At 49.3% G+C, this 25,485-nt stretch overlaps 1 protein-coding gene across 1 annotated transcript in view; it reads left to right on the top strand.

Moving 5' to 3' along the window:
- The window catches only part of snx13 (sorting nexin 13), a 115,954-nt gene that overhangs the window by 39,541 nt on the left and 50,928 nt on the right, over nt 1-25,485 (top strand). The window contains 2 exon segments of the mRNA XM_038797464.1: nt 12,250-12,285; nt 12,287-12,350. Coding sequence (XP_038653392.1) covers nt 12,250-12,285; nt 12,287-12,350 — 100 coding nt within the window.

Below are 25,485 nucleotides of genomic sequence, written 5' to 3' on the forward strand. Positions count from 1 at the left end.
TCCTATGTTCCTGTTAAATTAAGGTACGAAATTCACATTATTGCGTACCTTTTAATGCAGGCAAACATATTGAGGCAATTGGTATTCGAACAAATGGATGCTGAGATTAGAAATGGTCAGAGTGGAAAACCTCCGATTGCGGCTATGCGGAGCTAAGCCGCATGTTCGGCAGCTCCCGCCAGGAACGGACTTTTGGGCTCTTTTTAGGGCCCCCAGCGGTACTTATTCGACGATTCCCGACGTGGGAAGGAGTCAGCAGCAGTTCCCATCGGTCTATGGCCTGGACCGGGAGTGGGGCGAGCAAGATAGCGGTGGTAGCGCCAAAGAAAAAGCGAGGGAAGAAGCACAAGATGGCGGCCGGCGGAGACCTAGAGGCATGGAGGCAGTGGGCGCAGGAGCAGCAGGAGACTCTCCAGCGCTGCTTTCGGGAGCTCAAAGCGGAGCTGCTGGAGCCGTTGAAGGCTTCCATCGACAAGCTGCTGGAGACTCAGACAGCCCAGGGGGTTGCAATCCGGGAGATCCGACAGCAGGCCTCTGAAAGAGAGGGTGAGGCCTCAGCCCTCGCGGTAAAGGTGGAGATGCATGAGGCGCTCCATAAAAAGTGGCAGGAGTGGTTCGAGGAGATGGAGAACCGGTCGAGGCGGAAACATTTGCGGATCCTGGGCCTGCTGGAAGGGTCAGACCTGGGGGCCTACGTGGTCGTCCTGCTGAATTCTCTGATGGGAGCTAGGTCCTTCCAGGGGCCCCTGGAGCTGGAGGGGGCCCACCGAATACTGGCAAGGAGGCCCAAGCCGAATGAGCTGTCACGGGCGGTGCTGGTGCGGTTCCACCGGTTCGTTGACTGGGAGTGTGTGCTCAGGTGGGCCAAGAAGGAGCGGAGTAGCAGGTGGGAGAACGGGGTGGTGCGGATCTACCAGGACTGGTGTGCGGAGGTGGCTAAGCGGAGGGCCGGGTACAACCGGACGAAGGCGGTGCTACACAGAAAAGGAGTGAAGTTTGGCATGTTGCAGCCAGCGCGTTTGTGGGTCACCTACAAGGACTGACACTTTTACTTCGAGCCCCCGGAGGAGGCGTGGGCCTTTGTGCAGGCCGAGAAGTTGGACTCAAACTGAGGGTTGGGTCTGGGGGTCTGTATGTAACTGTTATTTTCTGAGGGAGGGCATTCTGTTTAATGCTGGTTCTGTGTTGTTTTCAGAGCGGGTGGGGCACTGTCTTTTTGCGTGGGTTCGGTGGATGGGCTCGAGGCGGGGGGTAGACTTGCAGTGTGGGGAGCTGATGGTGGGAAGGGGGCTGGCGCCCCGCGAGGGGCTTGGGCCGACAATGGGAGCTGCCTTAGAGGAGGCGGGGTCGGGCAGGTGGAAAGCGCGGGTTTTTTCCTGCGCTGAGGGTTGATGGGGGCGGGGGCGGAGCTGAGAAGCGTGGGCTTTTTTCCCGCGTGAGAGCGGGAGGGGGCGGAGGAGAGCCTGCTGGTGGGCAATGGGGAGGAGGGGTAGCCCCACACTGGGAGGGGTCAGAGGAGTGGCGGGAGTTGCCGGAGTCAGCAGGAGTCAGCTGGCTTACGGAAGTACTATGGAGGTAGTAACGCGGCTAGGAGGGGTCCTAGCTTGGGGGGGAGGGGGTACCGGGTTGCTGCTGGAATGGCCAGGAAGGAGCTGGAGTATGCAGGGGGGGTCGAGATGGGGGTTTGCCGCCGTGGGGAATGGGCCGAGCAGGAGCGCTGGCCAGTGGCGGGCAGGGGAAGGGTTATGGCTAGTCGGCGGGGGGGGGGGGGCAGGGAGCCCCCTGATCCGGCTGATAACTTGGAATGTGAGGGGACTAAATGGGCCGGTCAAGCGGGCCCATGTGTTTACGCACCTGAAGGGGCTGAAGGCGAACATGGCCATGCTTCAGGAGACTCGCCTGACGGTGGCGGACCAGGTTAGACTGAGGAAGGGATGGGTAGGCTAAGTGTTTCATTCAGGGCTGGATGCAAAAAATCGGGGGGGTGGCGATCCTGGTGGGAAAGAGGGTGTCGTTTGAGGCGTCAAATGTGGTGGCGGACAGCGGCGGGAGGTATGTGATGGTGAGCGGCAAGCTGCAGGGGGAGCGGGTGGTGCTGGTGAACGTATAAGCCCCGAACTGGGACGATGCGGGACAAGGACCCCCTGCCGTGTGGATCATACAGGCCGATCTCGCTGTTAAATGTAGACGCCAAGCTGTTGGCGAAGATCTTGGCCACAAGGATAGAGGACTGTGTGCCGTGGGTCATCCACGAGGACCAGACTGGGTTCGTGAAGGGAAGGCAGCTGAACACCAACATACGGAGGCTCTTGAATGTTATAATGATGCCGGCGGTAGCGGGGGAAGCGGAGAAGGCCTTTGATAGGGTTGAGTGGGGGTACTTGTGGGAGGTGCTGGAAAGGTTTGGGGAAGGGTTTGTCAGATGGGTGAGGTTGTTATGAGGCCCCGATGGCGAGCGTGGCCACGAATAGGAGGAGATCGGATTACTTTCGGTTATACCGAGGGATGAGACAGTGGTGTCCCTTGTCCCCCTTGCTCTTTGCGTTGGCAGTCGAACCCCTGGCCATGGCGTTGAGGGAGTCGAGGAACTGGTGCGGGGTGGGGAGGAGCATCGAGTGTCGCTTTATGCGGATGACTTATTGCTATATGTGGCGGACCCAGTGGGGGGGAATGCCGGAGGTGATGAAGATTCTCAAGGAATTTGGGGACTTCTCAGGGTACAAGCTTAACCTGGGTAAGAGCGAGCTGTTCGTCGTGCACCCAGGGTATCAGGAGGAGGGGATAGGTAGGCTCCCACTAAAAAGGGCGGAGAGGAGCTTTAGGAGTGGGCAGCACGGTAGCATGGTGGTTAGCATAAATGCTTCACAGCTCCAGGGTCCCAGGTTCGATTCCCGGCTGGGTCACTGTCTGTGCGGAGTCTGCACGTCCTCCCCGTGTGTGCGTGGGTTTCCTCCGGGTGCTCCGGTTTCCTCCCACAGCCCAAAGATGTGCGCGTTAGGTGGATTGGCCATGCTAAATTGCCCGTAGTGTCCTAAAAAGTAAGGTTGGGGGGGGGGTTGTTGGGTTACGGGTATAGGGTGGATGCGTGCGTTTGAGTAGGGTGATCATTGCTCGGCACAACATCGAGGGCCAAAGGGCCTGTTCTGTGCTGTACTGTTCTAAGTTCTAAGGTACCTGCGAGTCCAGGTGGCCAGGAGCTGGGGGGCTCTACACAAACTTAACCTTACAAGGCTGGTGGAGCAAGAGTTTAAAAGATGGGACATGTTGCCGCTGTCACTGGCGAGCAGGGTGCAGTCAGTCAAGATGACGGTGCTCCCGAGGTTTTTGTTCCTGTTCCAGTGCCTCCCCATCCTTATCCCAAAGGCCCTTTTTTAGGAGGGTCAGCAGGAGTATTACGGGATTTGTATGGGTGCACGGGACCCCGAGGGTGAGAAGTGTGTTTTTGGAGCGGGGCAGGGATGGGGGGGGGGGGGTGGGGGAGGGTGGGGGGGGGTGGGGGGGGGGGGGGGGGGGGGGGGGGGGGTGGTGGGGGGGGTTGCTGCCCAACCTATGTGGGTACTATTGGGCTGCCAACGCAGCGATGGTGCATAATGGGGTAATGGACGGGGAAGGGGCAGCATGGAAGAGGATGGAGATGGCGTCCTGTGCGGCACGAGCCTGGAGGCGCTGGTACGGCGCCGTCGCCGCTCCCTCCAACGAGGTATACCACGAGCCCGGTGGTGGCGGCTACCCTCAAAATTTGGGGCAATGGAGACGGCACATGGGGGAGGTGGGGGTCTCGATGGGGGTCCCCGAATACGGGGGGGGAACCACCGGTTTGTTCCAGGGAGAATTGATGGCGGGTTCCTGAGTTGGCAACAGGGCAGGTGTTAGGAGGTTGAAGGGACCTGTTTGTAGACGGGAAGTTTGCGAGCCTGGGTGAGTTGAGGGGGAAATTTTGGCTCCCCCCCGGGGAACATTTTAGGTATATGCAGGTAAGGGCGTTTGCCCAGGCGGCAGGTGGCGGGGTTCCCTCTGTTGCCCCACCGTAGGGTCCAGGACAGGGTGCTCTCGGGGGTGTGGGTTGGAGGGGGGAGGATTTCGACCAAGTGATGCAGGAGGTAGACGAGGCCTCGGTGGAGGAGCTGAAGGGTAAATGGGAAGAGGAGCTGGGTGAGGAGATTGAGGAGGGGACGTGGGCGGATGCTCTGGAAAGAGTGAACTCCTCCTCTTCTTGTGCGAGGCATAGCCTCATACAGTTCAAGGTGCTACATAGGGCTCATATAACCGGGACGAGGATGAGTAGGTTCTTTGGGGGCGCAGACAGGTGTACTAGGTGCTCGGGGAGCCCAGCGAACCATGCCCATATGTTCTGGACATGCCGAGCGCTGGGGGAATTTTGGAAGGGGGTAGCAAGCACGGTGTCGAGGGTGGTTGGATCCAGGGTCAAGCCAGGCTGGGACTCACAATATTTGGGGTTGCAGTAGAGCCGGAGTGCAGGAGCCGAAAGAGGCCGGTGTTCTGGCCTTTGCGTCTCTAATAGCCCGGCGGAGGATTCTTCTTCAGTGGAAGAATGCGAGGCCCCCAAGCGTGGAGGCCTGGATAAATGATATGGCGGGGTTCATCAAATTGGAGAGGGGTGAAATTTGCCCTGAGGGGATCAGTACAGAGTTTTTCAGGCGGTGGCAGCCTATCCTGGATTTCCTGGCAGAACGTAGGGAAAAAAGGCCAGCAGCATCAGCCCCGGAGGAGTGGGGGGTCGTTTCGGGCATGGTTCTTGCTAATTCTTGAATTTAGCTCAACTTCCACGTGCAAACTTTGTCCCTTTAAGGCCATTAGGACTCTTATTTTACCTTCGAATAAGAATCAGAGGGCAGCATGGAGGGATAGTGGTTAGCACTGCTGCCTCACGGCGCCGTGGTCCCAGGTTCGATCCCGACTCTGGGTCACTGTCCATGTGGAATTTGCACATTCTCCCCGTGTTTGTGTGGGTTTCACCCCTCACAACCCAAAAGATGTGCAGGATAGGTGGATTGCCCACGCTAAATTGCCCTTAATTGGAAAAAATGAAATTGGGTACTCTAAATTTAAAAAAAAAAAGAGTTGGTAATCCGGTTGGTGAGAGGTGTCAAAAATACAACTTTATTGTTAATTACTCACTGGTGTACACTTGAATAAATGTCAAACAATACATAAAAAGTCAAGCACATGGCAACACGCATAAGCACAAAATAAATCACTATACACAACAAACAGATAGATGGTTCAAGAATTCAAGAACAAAGAACCTCGGCCACGAGGTTCTATTTTTAAGGGAATTCTTATCTCTGGGTTTAACCCCTCATTTGCGGTTCATGTGGCTCCTAATTCTGAGAAGCTGCAACCTCCTGGTTTGTTCAAATGAATGTCTGTTACTGAAGGATTACTTGTCAATCAAAACATTGGGACATTACTTAGATTGAATGGTACCTATCAAAACTAGTTTAGCGTCTGCATGCGCAGTCTTGGGGGAAAAAGTACTGGATATGTTTTCTCACACCTGCCATGTTTCACAGCTTGGCAGAGACCTAGCTGAAATTGATTGGTTGATTAGACAGATAACAATCTGTTCTCAGTACTGAATACACTGGAATACAATAGTTGTTTCATTATATGAGAAAATAACTGGGTTCCCACAGTCAAGACACTTTTAATATTTTTGGCCTAATAGCTGTATGCATTCAACTAGAATACAACTCATGAATGAAACTACTTTCTATCAGAGGCTGATGTGTTCTTTTAGTGAACCGAAGGATTTTCCTGTTTTTATTGTCTCCAATGTATTCTGTGGGCTATTGCTGCAGGGGATTAATGGGAGGTCTTTGTTGTTTCTTCAAAGAACATGTATTTTTGAAATAGAAAAGGCCTCGACAAAGTGGGCGTAGTGATAAGCACCTGACCAGGAGAGTGTGCATGGTGCAAGGGGCACTATCCCAGGAATTCTCCCTATGGATAATATGTTAGGGGAAGTATGAGGCTGTTGAAATCTATAGTGAAAAGAATGAGAGACCTTAAATGTGAAAACCATGCATATATTACATTATGATTGCGTCTTGCAGGTCAAGTTAAAACCTAAATTTGAGAAGCTTCAGATATTTTAATGCAAAATATGAATTTTGTAAAGAAATTATATAATTAGATATGGCAGTTCAAGTATTATTCATAAACATTTTATTTCTATCACTGATATTTGAATGTGGAAATTCTTATTTTAGGTCAATACCATCCTTAATTAGGGAATGCACGCCATGGTTCTAGATTCAAAAGTGCTGGCCAAATGGCGTGTCTTGTCTTTCACAAATTCTGGGCAAGGATATTTTTGTATGGACTATATTCACGTGCATGATTAGCTAGGTTATGAAATTTAAATTTTGAGTGACATTATTAGGTGGTTTAGCAGCATCTAATATTGTTGTCTAACTTTCAAATGTTGAACAGTTTCTTGTTAGCTTACCTTGTCATCGGTACAGAGAAGTGGGTTTGTTGTTCTGTGAATCCTGGTCACTCCAAGCATTTTGGTATGCGAAATGGGTTTGAATAATAGTGGTGGAATCAGGAGTTGTTTTCTCAACAACTGTAATAATTAACTTGTGCTCCTCTTTGCTTCTGTTGACAACATATCTCTATAACACAGAGTTTTGGCTGGAATGGAAATGTAATTGGATACAAGTATAAAGAAGTGGTGGAGACCTGTAATATTGAAATACGGAATATGAGAGGAAGGAAGGGAAGATAAATGCTGACAGTTGTAGATAGCTTTGTCGAATAGCATTTCCCAACTGGATTGAAAGGTCTGAGAAGCTTAACAAGTAATATACCACCAAATTAATTTAATAACCTCAAATTATTTGATAACTCTATTTGTGTTGTAATAGACTAGTTTGATATTTCTATTTATCTTCCAAAATACAAACAACATTCCATTTCAAAATACCTTGATGAAAAAAGTCTCCAAGTATTTACATTCATCTGTAAGGCCAATTGGTGGCAGCCTTAAAGCCCTTTATGATTGGCAACGGAACATTGGGTCTGCAAAACAGTACCATCTACTGTACATTCATGTTGAAGCACCATCCATTTCTACTCAGAAGCCACCTTGCAGCAATATGGTTTCTGGGTATCTGAAGTGAAATAATTGGTGCAAAAATTCATAAAGCATCTGTGAATCATATTATAAAAGCAGAAAATGTTCTAAATTGCCCAGTTGGTCTGGCAGTGTCTGAGGAGTGAGGAAACAGTTGATGTATCAGATCACTGACCTTTCATCAAAATTGGAGCAATTTGAGATTTAGTTAGAAATTTGGCGGTTTATAAGCAGATATGGAGACTGGGAAAAGGGAGACGGAGGACAGGAAAGAAAAAAGGAATGCCTATGATCGGGCAGAGGACAAGATTGATTAAATGCCAAAAGATCTGATGGTGCAAGGTAAAAGCGGGTGGGTTCTTTACTTACTCTATTCCAGATTGGAGCCTTTCACTCAAACTTGTGAACTTAGTTGCAGATCCTAAAGTAGAGACAACTGACATCGTAGCTGTCATGAACTTGTCATGTGACAGTACCTTTAAGAAATAGATATTTAAGCAATGTACCTTTAAGAATGGAGCAGCACATAGTACTGAGTGATGTCAGAGGGTGGGGGTAGCTGAGTTGAGCTCACTTCTGCTTTTTGGGAGTTTGTTTAGTGTCAGTTTGAGAGAGCAGCTGAAAAGTGTCTGGCTGGTTTGCTGTGAGCTGTTTGAAAGGAAAAGCCAGTTTTGAGGAAAAGAGCTTGGGTGTTTCTGTGTTTGCTGTGAGCTGGATCTGCAGGTGTTCTCTGCCATGAAAGACTATCTCTGAATCATTTGGGTGATTTAAAACTCACAATAGGAATGTCTTTAACCGGATGTGTTTCTGTTTAAAGGTGTTAAGTCTTTTGGAGGTTTGAAGGAACATTCTGAGGGATTTTATGTGTTGTATTATTTTCGGGGTTATCGTTGAAGTAAGGGGTGTTAAGGATCCAATGTTTATTTTAAAGGGTGAAGGTGAATTCATGGATAAACATTGTTTTGGTTTAAAAACCCACGTGTCATAGATTGTACTACCACACCTGGGGAACAAGCCGTGTGCTTCAAAAGCAACAATCCATTAAAGGGAGAGGTTGGTTGCACTCCATGATACATTTTGGGGTTCTGAAAACACCTCTCCCATAACAAACTGGTTAAAACCAAATAGCTATATTGGCGAGGCAGTCTCTGATAATGTTCTAAGATGCTTGCCGTTAAATAAGACAGCAGTGAGTGGAAGAAAGTCTGGAAGCACCCTTGTCATCAATTTTAATCAGCAGTTGTTTTTAACTTCAGGGTTGTTCGCATCGCTATCGTATCGAATTTCCATTCCAAATTGCTCCACAGAAGTGATGGTGAAATGCTGATGATTTAGGATCACCCACAGTGTTTCTAATAGAGAATTCCAGGATTTGACCCAGCGACAGGACAAGAATAGCTGTTGTTTTCAAGTCAGGGTGATGAGTGACTTGGAGAACTTGCAGTGATAGTGTTCTATACATCTGTTGACCTTGTTCTTCGCCTGCATGTCTGTCACAGCGATGGATCCTTTGGATTAAAAGGGGAATTTTATTCCACATTATCCAAGTGTAAGATTAGAATTGTGAAACAAGGGATTGTAGTATATCGGGTTGATAACAATTTTATATTTCAAACCCCCTTACCATCAACATTAAGCCTGACGAGATCAGCCACAAATAATGTGGCTCCTAAAACAACTTAAGGTCTGAATTCTGTGATGAATGGCTCACTTTCTGACTCCTCTGAGCTATTTCAACTTTCAGGTAAAAGTCAGGAATTTGACGTTTTCTTCTTGTCTCAGATGCAAAAACATTCAAGAAACTTGACATCATCCAGGACAAAGCAGTCTGCTTGTCAACCTATCCATCATCTCAAAATTCAGTCTGTCCGTCACCCGTAAAACAGTGGCAGCAGTACACTGTCACCTGGATGGACTGCAGACACTCATCAAACCCCTTCGACCACTTACCAAACCCACAGTCTTTACCAGTTAGAATGTGAGGCAACAGGGACACTATCACACCCAAGTGTTCCTTCTTTATTACTGGGGCAATGTCTGGAATTTCCTACCTAACATCACTCTGGGATCCCTTTATGCCCTCATGAAAACATAAGGTATCGTAGCAGAATTAGGCCATTCAGCCCATCAGGTCTGCTCCACCATCCAATCATAGCTGATATGTTCCTCATCCCCATTCTCCTGCCTTCTCCCCATAAGCCATGATCCTCATATTAATCACGATCCTATCTATTGCCGTCTTAAAAACACTCAATGACTTGGCCTCCTCAGCCTTCTGCAACAATGAGGTCCACAGATTCACCACCCTCTGGCTGAAGAAATTCCTCCTCGTGTCTGTTTTAAAGGATTGCCCCTTCAGTCTGAGATGGTGTCCTCTGGTTCTAATTTTTCCTACAAGTGGAAACATCCACTCCACGTCCACACTATCCAGGCCTCACAGTATCATGTCACTGTCTGTGCGGAGTCTGCACTTCCTCCCCGTGTGTGCGTGGGTTTCCTCCGGTGCTCCGGTTTCCTCCCACAGTCCAAAGATGTGCAAGTTAGGTGGATTGGACATGATAAATTACCCTTAGTGTTCAAATTGCCCTTAGTGTTGGGTGGGGTTACTGGGTTATGGGGTTAGGGTGGAGGTGTTAACCTTGGGTAGGGTGCTCTTTCCAGGAGCCGGTGCAGACTCGATAGGCCGAATGGCCTCCTTCTGCACTGTAAATTCTATGATCTATCTTGAAGCAGTTCAGGAAGGAGGGTATCCTCACTTTTAGAGGAAAGCCAGCAATCGATAATAGATGCTGGACTTGTTAGTGATCCCATGCCCTGCAAATTAATGAAATTAGAGTGATAGTTTGCTTGTCGCTTTTGCACAGCAAATATGCCTGAATTGATATAATGTACATTTGGTGGTCAAGCGCATCACCCTGCTTGCCACAGTGGCATGGCATAGTGGCACATGTTTCTTCTTTCCCTACTCCATGTTTAAGTTTTCCAAATTAGAGCAAACGTCTAATACCTGGGATACCAAACTAAAACTTGTAATGGACAGAAATAAAATGCTGGATAAACCCAGAAGATCTGGGGCAGCAAGGTAGCACAGTAGTTAGCACAGCTGCTTCGCCGCTCCAGGTTCGATTCCCGGCTTGGGTCACTCTGTGCGGAGTTTGCACATTCTCCCTGTGCGTGGTTTCCTCCGCTCCGGGTGCTCTGGTTTCCTCGCACAGTCCAAAGATGTGCAGGATAGGGTGGATTGGCCACGATAAATTGCCCAAAAAGGTTAGATGGGTTACTGGTTTACGGGGATAGTGTGGAGGTGTGGGGTGTTCTTTCTAAGGGTCGGTGCTAACTCAATGGGCAGAATGGCCTCCTTCGGCACTGTAAATTCTGTGTCTATGTCAACATCTATTGGGACAGAAACATAATTAAGTTAAGGAGAGATTGACAAAGATGACATGGATATGAGGCAAAGGGGCTGTTATGGTGCATTCTTGTCTCACGCCATATGTCTGTCTTCGACCTGTTGCAGTGCTTAGTAATGCCCAATGGAAACAGGAAGAGCAAACACCTCTTCCCATTAGGCAGGTTACAACCTTCTGGACTCAACATTGAATTCAAAAAGTTTAGACTGACCTTCCCCTCCACCTTGACTCCCCTCTTTTGTTTTCTGTTATTCAGTTTCCCTGGCTTGTCCAAAAACAACCCCACCCCTCCACATGGTCACTGACATTTTCTCCTATTAACAGTCTGCTATCCAGCTTTTGCCACTATTAACACTCTCAGTCCCTAATGGCACCATTATTAGCCCCTTTGTCTCATGTTCGCAACATGATCTCTCTTTCTAAGAAGCCGGTGAAAGCAGAATCTTTGAATGTTTTAAGGCAGAGACGGACCGATTCTTGGTAAGCAACGGGGTGATAGGTTGTTGGCGGTAAGAGGGATGCAGATTTGACGTTTAAATGGGTGGAGCAGGCTCAAGGTGCAGAATGGCCTACTCCTTGGTAGTAAGTCGGGTACTGCCCAAAATCTCTTTCCTTGACCTGCCCAAATTAATGCTGATGGGGTCATTTTAGGAACACACACTTAAGAAAAAAGGACAGAATGGACCATATGGTCCCTTAAGCCTGCACTGTCATTCAGTCAGATAATGGCTAATTTTGGCATCAACCCATCTTTACACTTGAAATGAAATGAAAATCGCTTATTGTCACGAGTAGGCTTTAATGAAGTTACTGTGAAAAGCCCCTAGTCGCCACATTCCGGCGCATGTTCGGGAAGGTTGTTACGGGAATCGAACCGTGCTGCTGGCCTGCCTTGGTCTGCTTTCAAAGCCAGCGATTTAGCCCCAGTGTGTGAAACAGCCCCACTTTATCCCAATATCCTTTGATTGCTTTACAGTCCAAAAATCTATTGATCTCAGCCTTGAGTATTCTCAATACAGAGTATCTACAGCCCTGTGACATCGAATTTGCAAGATTCCCATCCTGGAGTGAAGACACTTCTCATCTTGGTCCTAAATGGTCTACCCGTTATTTTGAGACTATTCAGCACCATACCCACCTCACCCTCGCACAGTTCAAGGTCACCAGTCAGGGAAACAGCATGTTTAGCCTTTTTAGAATCTTGCATTTCAATGAGATGACCCCCCATTCTTCTAACTCGAGATTAGCTGCCCACTGTATTTTACTCTGAGGAAAACTCTCTCATCCTGGGAATCAACATCTCATGACCTGAATTAAGTTTGGCAAATGTATTTGTGTAAGTCTATTTGATCTGTTTGAGCACACAAACCTATTCAAACTTAGTAAGGTTTTGCCTGCTTAACAACCATGCAGTGCTTCAAAATTAAATTGTTGGCTTTGAAACATCCTTAAAACATGAAAGGTAGTGTTGAAAATACAATCCCCCCCCCCACCCCCCCCCTCCACTTTTTGTGTTTTCTTTCAATGACCAGCATTGTATGGCAATCTATTAAGGTCACTTTAACTTTGCACGTAATGTACTGTGATATTTTTGAGTTTAGTATTTTTTCTAGTCTATTTTTCTAGTCTACTATCTGCACCTCTTGCAAGGTTTAATTATTGTGGCTGAGTCAACATTTAAAAAATTTTGCTGTTGAGCAATTTTTCAGCTGCTAATTCACTTTTTTTAATCTGCAGGAAGTAGATACACTCAAGCTTGCTGCGAACTTTGGAAAAACTTTGTACGATTCCCCTAGACAGTATTCTTATGAACAATGTTGCTTTACAATTTTTCATGGGTAAGTGCTTTCTTAAACTCAGCATTCAGCAATAATTGGGATCTAAGCATTGAAGATTTAACTCCTTTAAAATTGAAAGCCTTGAATACAAAATTATGTGTAAATTGTGATTTGATCCTGATATATTTCTACAAGGGAAGTAATATGTTTTTATTAAAATATTGATTAATGTTTATAATTTAATTCCATTTACTACAAATAATTGGAGCATACATTTTCAAAACCTTGTTCACCCTAATGCACCATACTTAGTGCACCAGCATTTAATACAGTTTGACAATCTGTGGAAATGGCTGTCCACGGTGTAAGTCAAAGATGTGTGCTTGTGTCATGATCTTTGAACTTTTTATGGCAACTATATTTGACGATTAAATGCAATGTGGAAGTTTGCTTCACACCTAGGAGATTTTTTGTTTGACTAGACTGTAACATCACAGCGGTTTTGCTGAGAGTTTATGTCTCCAGTTAACTATACTCTATCAGTACATTGTGTGAAAGATTTTCAGTACATTGCAGACTGTAGACTGTTCCAAGCCAGAAGCACATCCAGGCTTGCTAGTAATACCCATGCTGATAGTTGATTTGAACTGAGCACCAACAAGCCGGCTTCCTGAACCTCTGCTGTCTATGTTGTGTAGGTACATTCGCAGTACTGTTCGGGAGACCCCCCCGCCCCCCTAATGAGAGAGGAGACCCCTCCCCCAATGAGAGAGACCTCCCCTCCCCCCCACCTCATGAGAGACCCCCCCCAATGGGCGGAGACCCCCCCAATGGGCGGAGACCCCCCCAATGGGCGGAGACCCCCCCAATGGGCGGAGACCCCCCAATGGGCGGAGACCCCCCCAATGGGCGGAGACCCCCCCAATGGGCGGAGACCCCCCCAATGGGCGGAGACCCCCCCAATGGGCGGAGACCCCCCCAATGGGCGGAGACCCCCCCAATGGGCGAGACCCCCCCAATGGGCGGAGACCCCCCATGGGCGGAGACCCCCCCAATGGGCGGAGACACCCCCCAATGGGCGGAGACGAGACCCCCCCATGGGCGGAGACGAGACCCCCCCATGGGCGGAGACGAGACCCCCCCCATGGGCGGAGACGAGACCCCCCCCATGGGCGGAGACGAGACCCCCCCCATGGGTCGGAGGACGAGACCCCCCCCATGGGTGGAGACGAGACCCCCCCCCCATGGGTGGAGACAGACCCCCCCCCATGGGTGGAGACGAGACCCCCCCCCCATGGGTGGAGACAGACCCCCCCCCCATGGGTGGAGACGAGACCCCCCCCCCCATGGGTGGAGACGAGACCCCCCCCCCCCCATGGGTGGAGACCAGACCCCCCCCCCCCATGGGTGGAGACGAGACCCCCCCCCCCATGGGTGGAGACGAGACCCCCCCCCCATGTTTGGAGACGAGACCCCCCCCCCCATGGGTGAGACGAGACCCCCCCCCCCCCATGGTGGAGACGAGACCCCCCCCCCATGGGTGGAGACGAGACCCCCCCCCCCCATGGTGGAGACGAGACCCCCCCCCCCCCATGGGTGGAGACGAGACCCCCCCCCCCCCCCCCATGGTGGAGACGAGACACCCCCCCCCCCCCCATGGGTGGAGACGAGGCCCCCCCCCCATGTGTGGAGACGAGACCCCCCCCCCCCCATGGGTGGAGACGAGGCACCCCCCCCCCATGGGTGGAGACGAGGCCCCCCCCCCCCCCCATGGGTGGAGACGAGACACCCCCCCCAAGGGGAGGAGGCCCCCCACACCCCCGATTCAGAGATAGTCGTTCATGGCAGAGATCACCGCAGATCCAGCTCACAGCAAACACAGACACATCCAAGCTCTTTTCCTCAAAACTGGCTTTTCCTTTCAAACATGAGAGGAGACCCCCCCACCCCCATGAGAGGAACCCCCCCATGAGAGAGGAGGACCCCCCCACTCCCATGAGAAAGGACACCCCCATGAGAGGAGACCCCCACACCCCCCCCCCCCATGAGACAGGAGACATCCCCCCCCCCCCCGCCCCTCATGAGAGGAGACACCCCCCCCCCGCCCTCATGAGAGAGGAGACATTTCACCCTCCCCCATGAGGAGCCACCCCCCCCCCCCCCCCATTAGAAATTGGAGCAGAATTAGGCCACTCGGCCCATCGAGTCTGCTCCACCATTGAATCATGGCTGTATTTTTCTCATCCCCATTCTCCTGCCTTCTCACTAACTCCTGATCCACTTATTAATCAAGAAGACATTCAGTGATTTGGTCTCCACAGCCTTCTGTGGCAAAGCGTTTCACAGATTCACCACCCTCTTGCTGAAGAAACTCCTCCTCACCTCTGTTTAAAGGATCATCCCTTAGTCTGAGATTGTGCTCTCTAGTTCTGGTTTTTCCTACAAGTGGAAACATCCTCTCCACCTCCCTCTTATCCAGGCCTCGCAATATCAAGTAAGTTTCAGTAGAATCCCTCCTCGTCCTTCTAAACTCTTGGGGCTTAAGCGATATGGGGGGAAGGCGGGATCAGGTTATTGAATTGCGGGGGGAGGGGGAGGGGGGGGCTGCCATACGGCAGACTTTGCTATTGGCCCACTGCTCAAAATTATGGCCTGCTAGTTGGATTTGCGATGGAATCTCCGCAATCCTTGCCATGTGTAAATTTGAATGACGTGGAATAGTGAACTGCTTCGGATGTACACTTCTTGCGCAAGCACAAATCAGATGATTAATCTCCGGTAGGAGAACAGAGGGCTGGATTCTTCGGCCATGCCCACCTGGTGACCGGAGCTTCCCCCCTCGGTCAATGGACCTTTACATGGTCGCCCTCCATCCGAGGCGATCTTGCGGCGAGTGCAGCCCAAGAATCCAGCCCATAGTCTCCCGAATGCGGAATTCCAGCCAGAATGGTATAAAAGTGATTTCTAATTTATTCACATTTTGCCAGCAACAATGAAGGAACATTAATATAGTTCCTCATTCGATGGTTCATGGCTTGGAGCTTTTATGTGGTGTTCTCGTGCTTCACTCCCTTTGTCTTTCTAATTTGTAGAAGTCATGACTCTGTTGTTTAAAGAGCCTTGTTGATTTAGTGTAGTGCATCTTGTAAATGGTACACTTTCCTGCCATCGTTTAGCAGTGGTGAAGAGAATGAATGTTTAAGGTGGTGACTGGGTGCCAAATAAGTGAACTGCTTTGACCTGGATTGTTATGAGCTTCTTGTAATTGGGTTTTTTGTGTTGGAGCTGTAATCATCCAGGCAAGTGGAAGTATTCCATCACACTCCTGACTTGTACTTTGTCGATAGTGGATAGGTTTTGGGGACTCAGGAGATGCGTTATGACTGCAACACTCCCAGTATCTGGCATACTCTTCCAGCTCAGTACTTGTATGGTTGATTTAGTTAAGTTTCAGGTCAATGGTAGTCCAGAGGGTGTTGATGGTTGGGCATTGAGTGATGGTACTGCTGATGAATATCGAAGGCATGATGGTTAGATTCTCTCTTGTTGGAGATGGTCATTGTCTGGCACTCGTGTGATGCAAATGTTACTTGCCACTTATCAGCCCAAGCCTGAATGTTGTCCAGACCTTGCTGCATAAAAGCACAGACTACTTTGGTATCTGAGGAATCACAAACACTGAACAACACATTTCCCTTCTCCCCTCTTTTTGGTCAATGATGTTCAACAGCTGAGACAGTTGGTCTTCAGCAACCACAACCAATTTCTTTGTAGTAGGTATGATGGCCAATGGAGTGTTTTTCCCTGATTCTCATTTACTTCAATTTTCCTCAAACTCTTTGATGTCATAATCTGCCAAGTGCTCCCTTGATATCAAAGGTAGTTTCTCTCCCCTTGCCTCAGGAGGTATGCTTTTTGTCCATATTTAGACTGAGGCTGTAATGAGGTCTGGAGCCAAATTGTTTGGCGGAACCCAAAACTGACGCAGGTTGTTATTGAGTAAGTATGCTTGACAACACTTCCCATTGCTTTACTGATTGAGAGTGGACTGATGCTGCCGTAACTGGCTGGACAGGATTTGTCCTACTTTTGTTAACGACTTAAGGTGAGGACCTCGGGTGGAGTCTGAGATGGATCATCCATTTAGCACTCTGGCTTAAGATGGTAGCAAATACTTCAGCCTCTTCTTTTGTACTTCTGTCCTGGCCTGCAACATCATTGAGGATGGGGATACACAATGAGCTTCCTTCCTTCCTGCCTGCCTTCATCACTTGTCACCCGGCCCAGTCTACCAGATATTTTGGGGGGGTGGAGAGAATGTTCTGCTGACGAGGGAGGGACTTGTGCTAAGGGACAGGTTGGGGGCGGAAGCTGTCTGGGGGCAGGCCGGTGGAGGCGCAGAGCACGGGCTGGAGGCTGGCCCAAAAAAGGGGATGGCTGATCAGCGAAGGGGTGGGGGGAATGGTTCGAGGGCTAAATGGGCCGGGTCAAGAGGGCATGCGTGTTCGCGCATCTGAGGAGTCTGAAGGTGGACGTGGTAATGTTGCAGGAGACTCGCCTTAAGAGTAGCTGACCAGATTAGATTGAGGAAAGGCTGGGTCAGTCAGGTCATTTACTTGGGACTAGATTCAAAGAATAGAGGGTCTCGATCCTGATCAATAAGCGGGTGGTGTTTGAGGTGGGTAGAATAGTCTCGGATGTGGGGGGCTGGTACATTATGGTCAGTGAGAAACTGGAGGGGGCGCAGGTGGTATTAGTAAATGTGTATGGCCCAAATTGGGATGATGTGGAGTTCATAAAGAGGATGTTGAGGAAGATACTGGACTCGCACAAGTTGGTCATGGGAGGGGACCTCACACAGTTATTGACCCTGGCTTAGACCGGTCAAGCTCAAAAATGGCCGGGTGCCAGCAATTTCAAAGTATTAAAAGGGTTCATGGAGCAGATGGGGGGGGGGGGGGGGGGGGGGGGGGGGGGGTGGATCCATGGAGGTTTGGGCAGCCGAGGGTGAAGGGAGTTCTCCTTCTACTCACACATGCATAAAGTGTACTTCTGGATTGATTTCTTTATTCTGAGCAGGGGGTTGGTAGACACGGGGTACTCGGCGATCACAATCTCAGACCATGTTCCCACTGGGTTGACCTGCAGGTTAGTGAAAGACAGTAACCAGCCACCCGCACTGGAGGTTAGAGTGGGACTTTTAGCTGACAAAGGGGTGTGTGAGCGGCTGAGGAAATGTATTCAGAAATACCTGCAGGTCAATGACACGGGGGAAATTTCAGCAGCGGTGGTCTGGGGAAGCACTGAAGGAGGCAGTTAGAGGGGAGCTGATCTCGATACGGGCCCACAGGGAGAAGGTGGGCATGGCAGAGACAGACGCTACTGGTAAAAGGGATACTACAGATCGATTGGAGGTATGTGGTGATCCCAGAGGCAGGGCTTTTAAGGAAATGGTGGAGGCCTACAGGCGGGGTTTGGCTTGTTAACCACAGGGACGGCGGTGGAGCAGTTGAAAAATGCGAGGGGGGCGATCTATGAGCATGGAGAGAAGGCAAGCAGAATGCTTGCACAGCAGCTTAGAAAGAGGGAGGGCAGCCAGGGAGGTAGGGAAAGTAAATATGGAGGTGGGAACCTGGTTGGAGATTCAGCAGGGGTGAATAAGGCATTTCGGGATTTTTACAGTAGGCTGTACGGGTCAGGATCCCCAACGGGGCCGGAGGGGATGAGGCGCTTCTTAGGGGTGGCTGAATTCCCAAAGGTGGATGGTGAGCTGGTAGAAGGGCTGGGGGCCCCGATCGGATTGGAAGAGATAACGGAGGGTCTGAAGGCCATGCAGTCGGGTAAAGGCCCGGGCCAGATGAGTACCTAGCGGAGTTTCTATAGAAAGTTCTCTGGGATAGTGGACCGGTGTTGATGAGGATGTTCAATGAGATAAGGGAGAGAGGGGTGCTGCCCCGATGATGTCACAGGCCACGATTTCGCTGATTCTGAAGCGGACAAGAACCCGGAGCTGTGGGGGTCCTACAGGCGATATCCTTGTTGAATGTGGGCGCCAACTGCTGGCCAAAATTTTGGCCTCCAGGATTGAGGATTGTGTTCCGGATGTCATTGGGGAGGCCAGACGGGGTTTGTTAAGAGTAGGCAGTTGGTGGCCAATATCAGAACGCTATCAAACGTGGTCCTGATGCCCCGGAAGGTAGGGCGGTGGAGATAGTGGTCGCAATGGACGCAGAGAAGGCTTTTTGATTGGGTAGAGTGGGAATATCTGTGGGAGGTACTGGGCTGGTTTGGATTTGGGTGGGCTTTATTGACTGGGTCAGGTTGTTGTATCAGGCTCCTGTGGCGAGCATACGACGAATAGGACAACATTGGACTACTTTAGACTGCACCGGGGGATGAGACGGGGATGCCCCTTCTCCCTACTGTTGTTTGCGCTAGCTATAGGGCCGCTGGCAATTACTCTGAGAGCTTCAAGGGGCTGGTCGGGGGGGAGGGGGTGGGGGAGGGTGGAGCTCAGAGTCTCTCTTTATGTAGACGACCTGCTTTTGTATGTATCGGACCCAATAGAGGGGAGGGAAGAAATCATGAGGATTCTAGGGGAATTGGCCGGTTTCGGGGTATAAGCTAAATATGGGGAAAAGTGAGATGTTTGCAGTCCAGGCGAGGGGACAGGAGAGGCGATTGGGGGAGTTACCGTTTAGATTAGTGGGGGGAAGCTTTAGGTATCTAGGCATCCAAGTGGTGCGGGAATGGGACCGGCTGCATAAATTAAATTTGGCCTGACTAGTAGACCACATGAAGGACAATTTTGGAGATGGGACGCACTTCCGTTGTCACTAGCTGGCAAGGTGCAAACGGTGAAGATGACGGTCCTCCTGAGATTTCTGTTTGTATATCAGTGTCTCCCCATTTTGTTCTGAGGTCCTTTTTTTAAACGGTCAACAAAGTGATCACTGGCTTTGTTTGGGCGGGCAAGACCCCACGAGTAAGGAAGGTAATGCTTGAGCGGAGTTGGGGAGAGGGCGGGCTGGTGCTGCCAAATATTTGTAACTATTACTGGACTGCGAGTATAGCCATGATCAGGAAGTGCGTAATGGGGAGAGGGTGGGCATTGGAGCGTATGGAGGCGGCTTCATGCAAGGGCACCAGTTTAGGGGGCGTTGGTAACCGCCTCTGCCGTTCCCGCCGGCACGTTACTTCCACCAGCCCCGTGATGGTGGCGGCCCTGAGAGTCTGGGGGCAGTGGAGGAGACGTGGGAGCAGATGGAGCATCGGTCTGGTCCCCAATTTGTAATAATCACAAGTTTGCCCCGGGAAGTATGGATGGGCTGCTCCAGGTATGGCAGAGAGCAGGGATTGAGAGGATGGGGGATATGTTTATAGAGGGAAGTTTTCCGAGTATGAGGGCGCTGGAAGAGACGTTTGGGTTGGCGAGGGGGAACGAATTTGGGTATCTGCAGGTGCGGGACTTCCTACGTAGACAGGTGTCAACGCTCCTACCCCCAAGGGCTATACATGACAGGGTAGTTTCCAGAGGATGGGTGGGAGAGGGGAGCGTCTCTGACATTTACAAGGAACTTATGGGGTCGGAGGAGATGCAGACCGAGGAGCTGAAGCGCAAGTGGGAGAAGGAGCTGTGATGAGAGACAGAGGGTGGTTCATGGGCGGACGCGTTGAGTAGTGTCGACACGTCCACAACATATGCCTGATACAATTTGTGGTCGTTCACCAGGCTCACATGACAGTGGCCCGGATGAGCAGATTCTTTGGGATGGAAGACAAGTGTGCAAAGTGTGCGGGAGGACCAGCGAACCATGTCCACATGGTCTGGGCATACCTGAAGCTTAGGGTAGGGGTTTGCAGATGTCATGTACAGGTGTTAAAAACAAGGGTGGCACCGAGTCCAGAGGTGGCGATTTTCGGGTGTCCGAAGATCCAGGAATCCAGGAGGAGAAAGAGGCAGACGTTTTGGCCTTTACATCCCTGGTAGCCCGGAGACGGATACTATTAGCTTGGAGGGACCCAAAGCCCCCAAAGTCGGAGACATGGCTAGCTTTCTCTGTTTGGAGAAAATCAAGTTCGCCTTGAGAGGGTTAATGTTAGGGTTTGCCCGAAGGTGGCAACCATTCGTCGACTTCTTTGTGGAAAATTAATCGTCAGCAGAAAGGGGGGGGGGGGGGGGGGGAAAGGTGGGGGGATTAGTTTAGTTTAGAGTAGGATGTTAATAAAGGTGGAACCTGTAAGGGAGGGAGACATCTTTTGCACTATGTTTATAGATTCATGTACATTGTTTATTTTGTTGTTGTTGTAGTACCAAAAATGCCTAGATAAAAAGTTTATTTTTAAAAAATAGTGTGCCACCCCTGTTGAGGGACATTGAGGTCCCCCACCCAAAGGACGTTCTGAGCCCTGCTACCCTCGGTGTTTGTTCCATGTGGTGCTCAACACGGGGATGATTCATCAGCTGAGGCAGGGCAAGAAATGGTAATCAGCAGGAGGTTTCCTTGGTCATGTTGACCTGTCAAATGTTGAAGATTCTCTCTCCTGACTATATACCACTGTTGCTGCTACATCTGTTGGGTCTGTAGTGCTCGAGGGTCAAGACATAATCCAGGGATGGTGATGGAGTCTGGGATATTTGCTTTTTTGTCCCAGTTTGGCATAACCATGTGGCTTGCGCAAATGTTTTAGAGGGCAGTTAAGAGTCAGCCATATTGTTGCGGATCTGGAGTCATGTAGGTCAGACTTGGTTAAGGATGCTAGATTTCCTTCTCTCAGCAACCTAAGTGAATCAAATGGGTTCATGGGGGAGGGCCCTTTAAATGGATGGGTCAAACGGTGACATCACAGAGCAATCCCCAACTTCTCACTGAGCAACATGGTGTGGTTTGTGATTTGAATAGGTTTGCAAACTTAACTACGTTTGAAGAAGGAGGCTGCTCAACCAATTTCAGGTGAAGGAAATGGAGCAGCACTGACAGACAGACTGAGTACGTGTCGTCTGGAAAAAGATCGTATCAGACGATTAGACAGGAGGTTATGGACATTGAAGGTGTATCTTGTATCATTATTTGTGAAGGTCATAATGAACAATGAAACACCCAGTAATAATACAGTGAGGTGTAATAGCTCAATTTATTGCCATTAATAGATTTCCCATGGCATTACTCTGTCTGGACTTGCAACCTGATTGCTGATGGTTACTCAGCCCCAATCTCTGGTCCCTCGCTGATCCACTGCTGTCAGTTGTTGATTTTAGTTTTCACACCCTGTTGCTCTAAATGCTACTTCAAGCTACTCTATATCATTCGTAGATCTCTCATGACATTTCTCTTGGTGGTCAAAAAATTAAGTTTCGGTTTGTGAATGGTAGGTCATGGATTAATTAATTTGATAAAGTATTTGACGATATCATTGACATGGTGACGCGGAATGTCTTGTTATGTGTGACTGGGACCGCCACTAAAACTAAATTGGCAGAAGGATGGGCATTAGGTTGAAGTAGTGAAGAAGAGATACAAGAATTGGCAAACATTGGAGGAGAAAAGCAACATTTCAGAAATGGGAGTGATCAGACAGGTGGGAGGAGGTGTGCTGTGAGACAAACTGTGTAAAAGCACAATTTATGTTAAATTAGGTTGGTGAGCTGCAGGCAAAATTAGCAATGTGGGATTAAGATGTAGTCCACCAACAGAACTTGCCTCAAGCAAGTGGTGGAATGGACATTTACTATTCCTGGCTTCCGGGAAAGCGAGGGAAGAAAAATAAATGGAGCAGGCATTTCCGTATTAATCAAAGACCCTGTCACAACAGTGGAAAGGGCGAACATAACTGAAGGTTCAATGTTGAATGAATAATATAGACCATAGCGGAAAGTAGGTAAAGAATAAATATGCAGGCAGAGTGCAGAAAGGTGCATGGAATTTAGAGTAATGATAATGAGGGGGGAACTTCAATTCACACAGGCTAGGAACGTGACACTGAGAAGGGCAAAGGCTGTGGGGATGGAGTGATAGTGGGGGGAGGGGGATTACTGAAATGGGGGGAACTACTGAAATGTGTCCAAGAGAACTTTCTTGATTAATGTGTTTCCAACCTAACGAGGAAGGACACAGAACTGGATCCTGTTCTGAGGAATAAAGTGGAGCATGTTTCAGGGAGAGAATATCAGAAAAGCAATGATCCGTGTACCATTGACTTTGGGAGTTTAGGAGTAGCTATTGAATAGGACATTGAAAATGTTAAATGTGAAAATACTCGGGAAAGGTTGATTTCAGTGAGTTGGAAGAGATCTGGCCAGGTGAATTGGAATTAGAAGTTGACAGATCAGCCAAAGGATGAGTAATGAGGCCTTAAAAGAGGATACACACTAGGCCTATTTTCAAGAGTGGGAGAAGTGGGATATTCTTAGTAACAAAACATAAAGGGATTAAAATGAAAGAGAAAAGGTGTGAGAAATGAAGGCTGGTCTCAGAGCAGAAAAGATTCGGGGAGGATTTGATAGGTGTTCAAAATCATGATTGGCTTTGAAAGAGCAATAAGAAGAAAGTGGGATATAGGTTGGTAACCAGAGAAGACTGATTTAAAGTAATTTGCAAAAGAACCAAAGGTGACATGAGAAAATATTTTCATGCAACAAGTTGTTTTGCTCTGGAATGTACTGCTTGAAAGACGTAAAATTGCAGATGCAGATTTAGTAATTATCAAAAGACAATTGGATAGATATTCAAATTGGCAATGCTTGTAGAGTTTTGGGAAAAGGTGAAAGGTATGGGATGAACCGGATAGCTTTTCTTAGAGTAAACAAAGGTACAATGGATTAAATGCCTTCTTCTCTGGTGCGTCATTCAACAATGCACCTCTGTTAAAATCTGCCTTCAGTCTTTCCTGCTTGAAGGACAACAATTTCCATTCTCTAGTAGCGAAAGTTTTTCATCCCTGGTACCATTCTAATAAATCTCTTCTGCATCCTTTGCATCCATTCAAAAGTGCATGCTGCAGCTGGGGCCAAACCAGTATAATGGCATGACTTCTTTGTTTTTTCCACGATTAGCATTAGAAATTGCTTTAAGCCAATTTTTAGGAATAGAGGTCACAATTCACTTGCTGCCCATGTCCTTGCAGATTGAAGTAGAGATGGCACAATTTTTGTTTACCTGCTTCATTTGTATGATTTCTGTCAGCCTAAGCTGCCTGTAATCTCTGCGCGCAGCAGGAAGCTCTGTTAGCATTGTTTACTGATCATGTGTCCAGGCTGGCACATGTATTTACAAAGATTTACAGACACTGTGGTTCAGGCAGTAATTTACAGGCAAACTGTCCCTTGCGGTTTTCTTCTGTACCAGTCCGGTGTTTTTCTTGGGTGCTATAGTTGTTCTCTTTCCCTATCCCCAACCCCGGGTTCTTCTTTTTTCTTCCTTATTTTGTGAATTGTCCTGGGTTCCCCCTCAACTTTATTGGTTGCTGGTTACGAACAGGTCTTAGAACGGGTTGGTGAACAGCCTTGACGTCTTGTGGAAGCCTTCCTCTGATCCTCGGCTGGCGTACTTCATTAAATTCCGCCAGGTCGGACAGCCAGTCCGCAGCCTTGGGTGGTGCAGGATTCTCCAATGGGCGATCAGGGAGGCAAAGGCCCCCCCCCCCCCCCCCCCCCCCCGAAGAGCTCTAGCTGGTCTGATACCCTGAAGACTGCCACTAGTGGGCATGTCTCTCTGCTCACTCCCACAACCCTGGACATGGCCTCAAAGAAGGACATCCAATACCCGACAAGTCAAGAGCAGGGCCGGAACAGGTGGGTGTGGTTCACTGGGCCTCCCTGGCTATGTTCACACTTGGCCTCCACCAGGAAGAGCCTGCTCTTTCGTGTTCTGGTTTGGTGCACCCTCTGTCCACCTTTAGCTGCGTTAGGCTCAGCCCTGTGCACATGGAGGTGAAGTTTGCCCTGTGCAGTGCTTCGATCCAGGTTCCTCCCCCTATTTCCCTGCCTAGCACTTCCTTCCATTTCTTTCTTGTCTCAAACAAGGGCGAGCGTACCTCCTCTAATAGTCATCCATACATGTCCACACAGCTCCCCTCTCCTAGTTCACCTATGTTTAGAAGTTGTTCTAGTAATGTGTCCTGGTATCTGGGGATACATTGTCAATTCCTTGTGGAGGATGTTTTTGGTCTGTATATATCTTGGGTTGCTCCCTCTCGGGAGTTGGAACTTGTCCGTGGGTTCTCCCAGGGTCGCTACTCAACCATCCATGTACATCAGTGTCCCCTTGTCCTGTCTCCACCTTTTGAAGGAGGCTTCCATTGTTGCGGGAGGTGAACCTGTGATTTTTGCAGATGGGGGCGGGGGGGGGGGGCATAGTGGACATTACGGTTATTCTGAAGTGCTGTCTCATTTGGTTGCACGATTGGAGCTTGACTACTACCACTAGGCTTTGAGTATCTGGGTTGGGGAAGGTGGGAGTGCGATTGTAGCCAACACTTGGCGTGATGTCCCTGTACTGGACACCTCATCCATTCTGACCCACTCTGCTCCTGTTCCTTGACCCAGCCCCATGACCTTTCTGTGGTGGCTTCCCAGTGGTAGAACTGAAGGTTCTGGAAGGCTGACCGCCCACATTTCTTCTCCTTTGTAGCACCTTCTTCCAAATCCTTGGACTCCTTTCCTCCCCAAACAAACGCCATGGTTAGTTTGCCCACCGTGGTAAAAAGGGCCTTGGGGATGTGGATTGGGAGGGATATAAACAGAAAGAGAGCCTGGGCAGTATGTTCATCTTCATTGTCTGAACTCTCCCTGCCAGGGAGAGTGGGAGGGCGTCCCACCTCTGCAGATCCTTTTTAACTTCCTCCACCAGACTCTCGTCAGGTTCCATTTGTGGATCCGTGTCCAGTCATGGGCTATTTGGATCCCCAGGTATCGGAATTTGGTCTGGGCCAGTTTGAATGGCAGCCTCCCCAGCTCTGCTCCTCCCCGGCGGATTCACAGGGAAGATTTTGCTCTTACTCAGGTTAAGTTTGTAACCTGAGAGACTCCGAATTCATGAGTTTCATTATCTCTTCCATGCTGGCCAGGGGGTTTGAGATGTAGAGGGGCCTAACTAATTTAGTGGAATTTTTTGAGGACATTACCAGTGCAGTAGATAACGGGGAGCCAATGGATGTGGTATATCTGGATTTCCAGAAAGCCTTTGACAAGGTGCCA

This window comes from Scyliorhinus canicula, chromosome 5 (assembly GCF_902713615.1).
Source record: "Scyliorhinus canicula chromosome 5, sScyCan1.1, whole genome shotgun sequence".
NCBI lineage: Eukaryota > Metazoa > Chordata > Chondrichthyes > Carcharhiniformes > Scyliorhinidae > Scyliorhinus > Scyliorhinus canicula.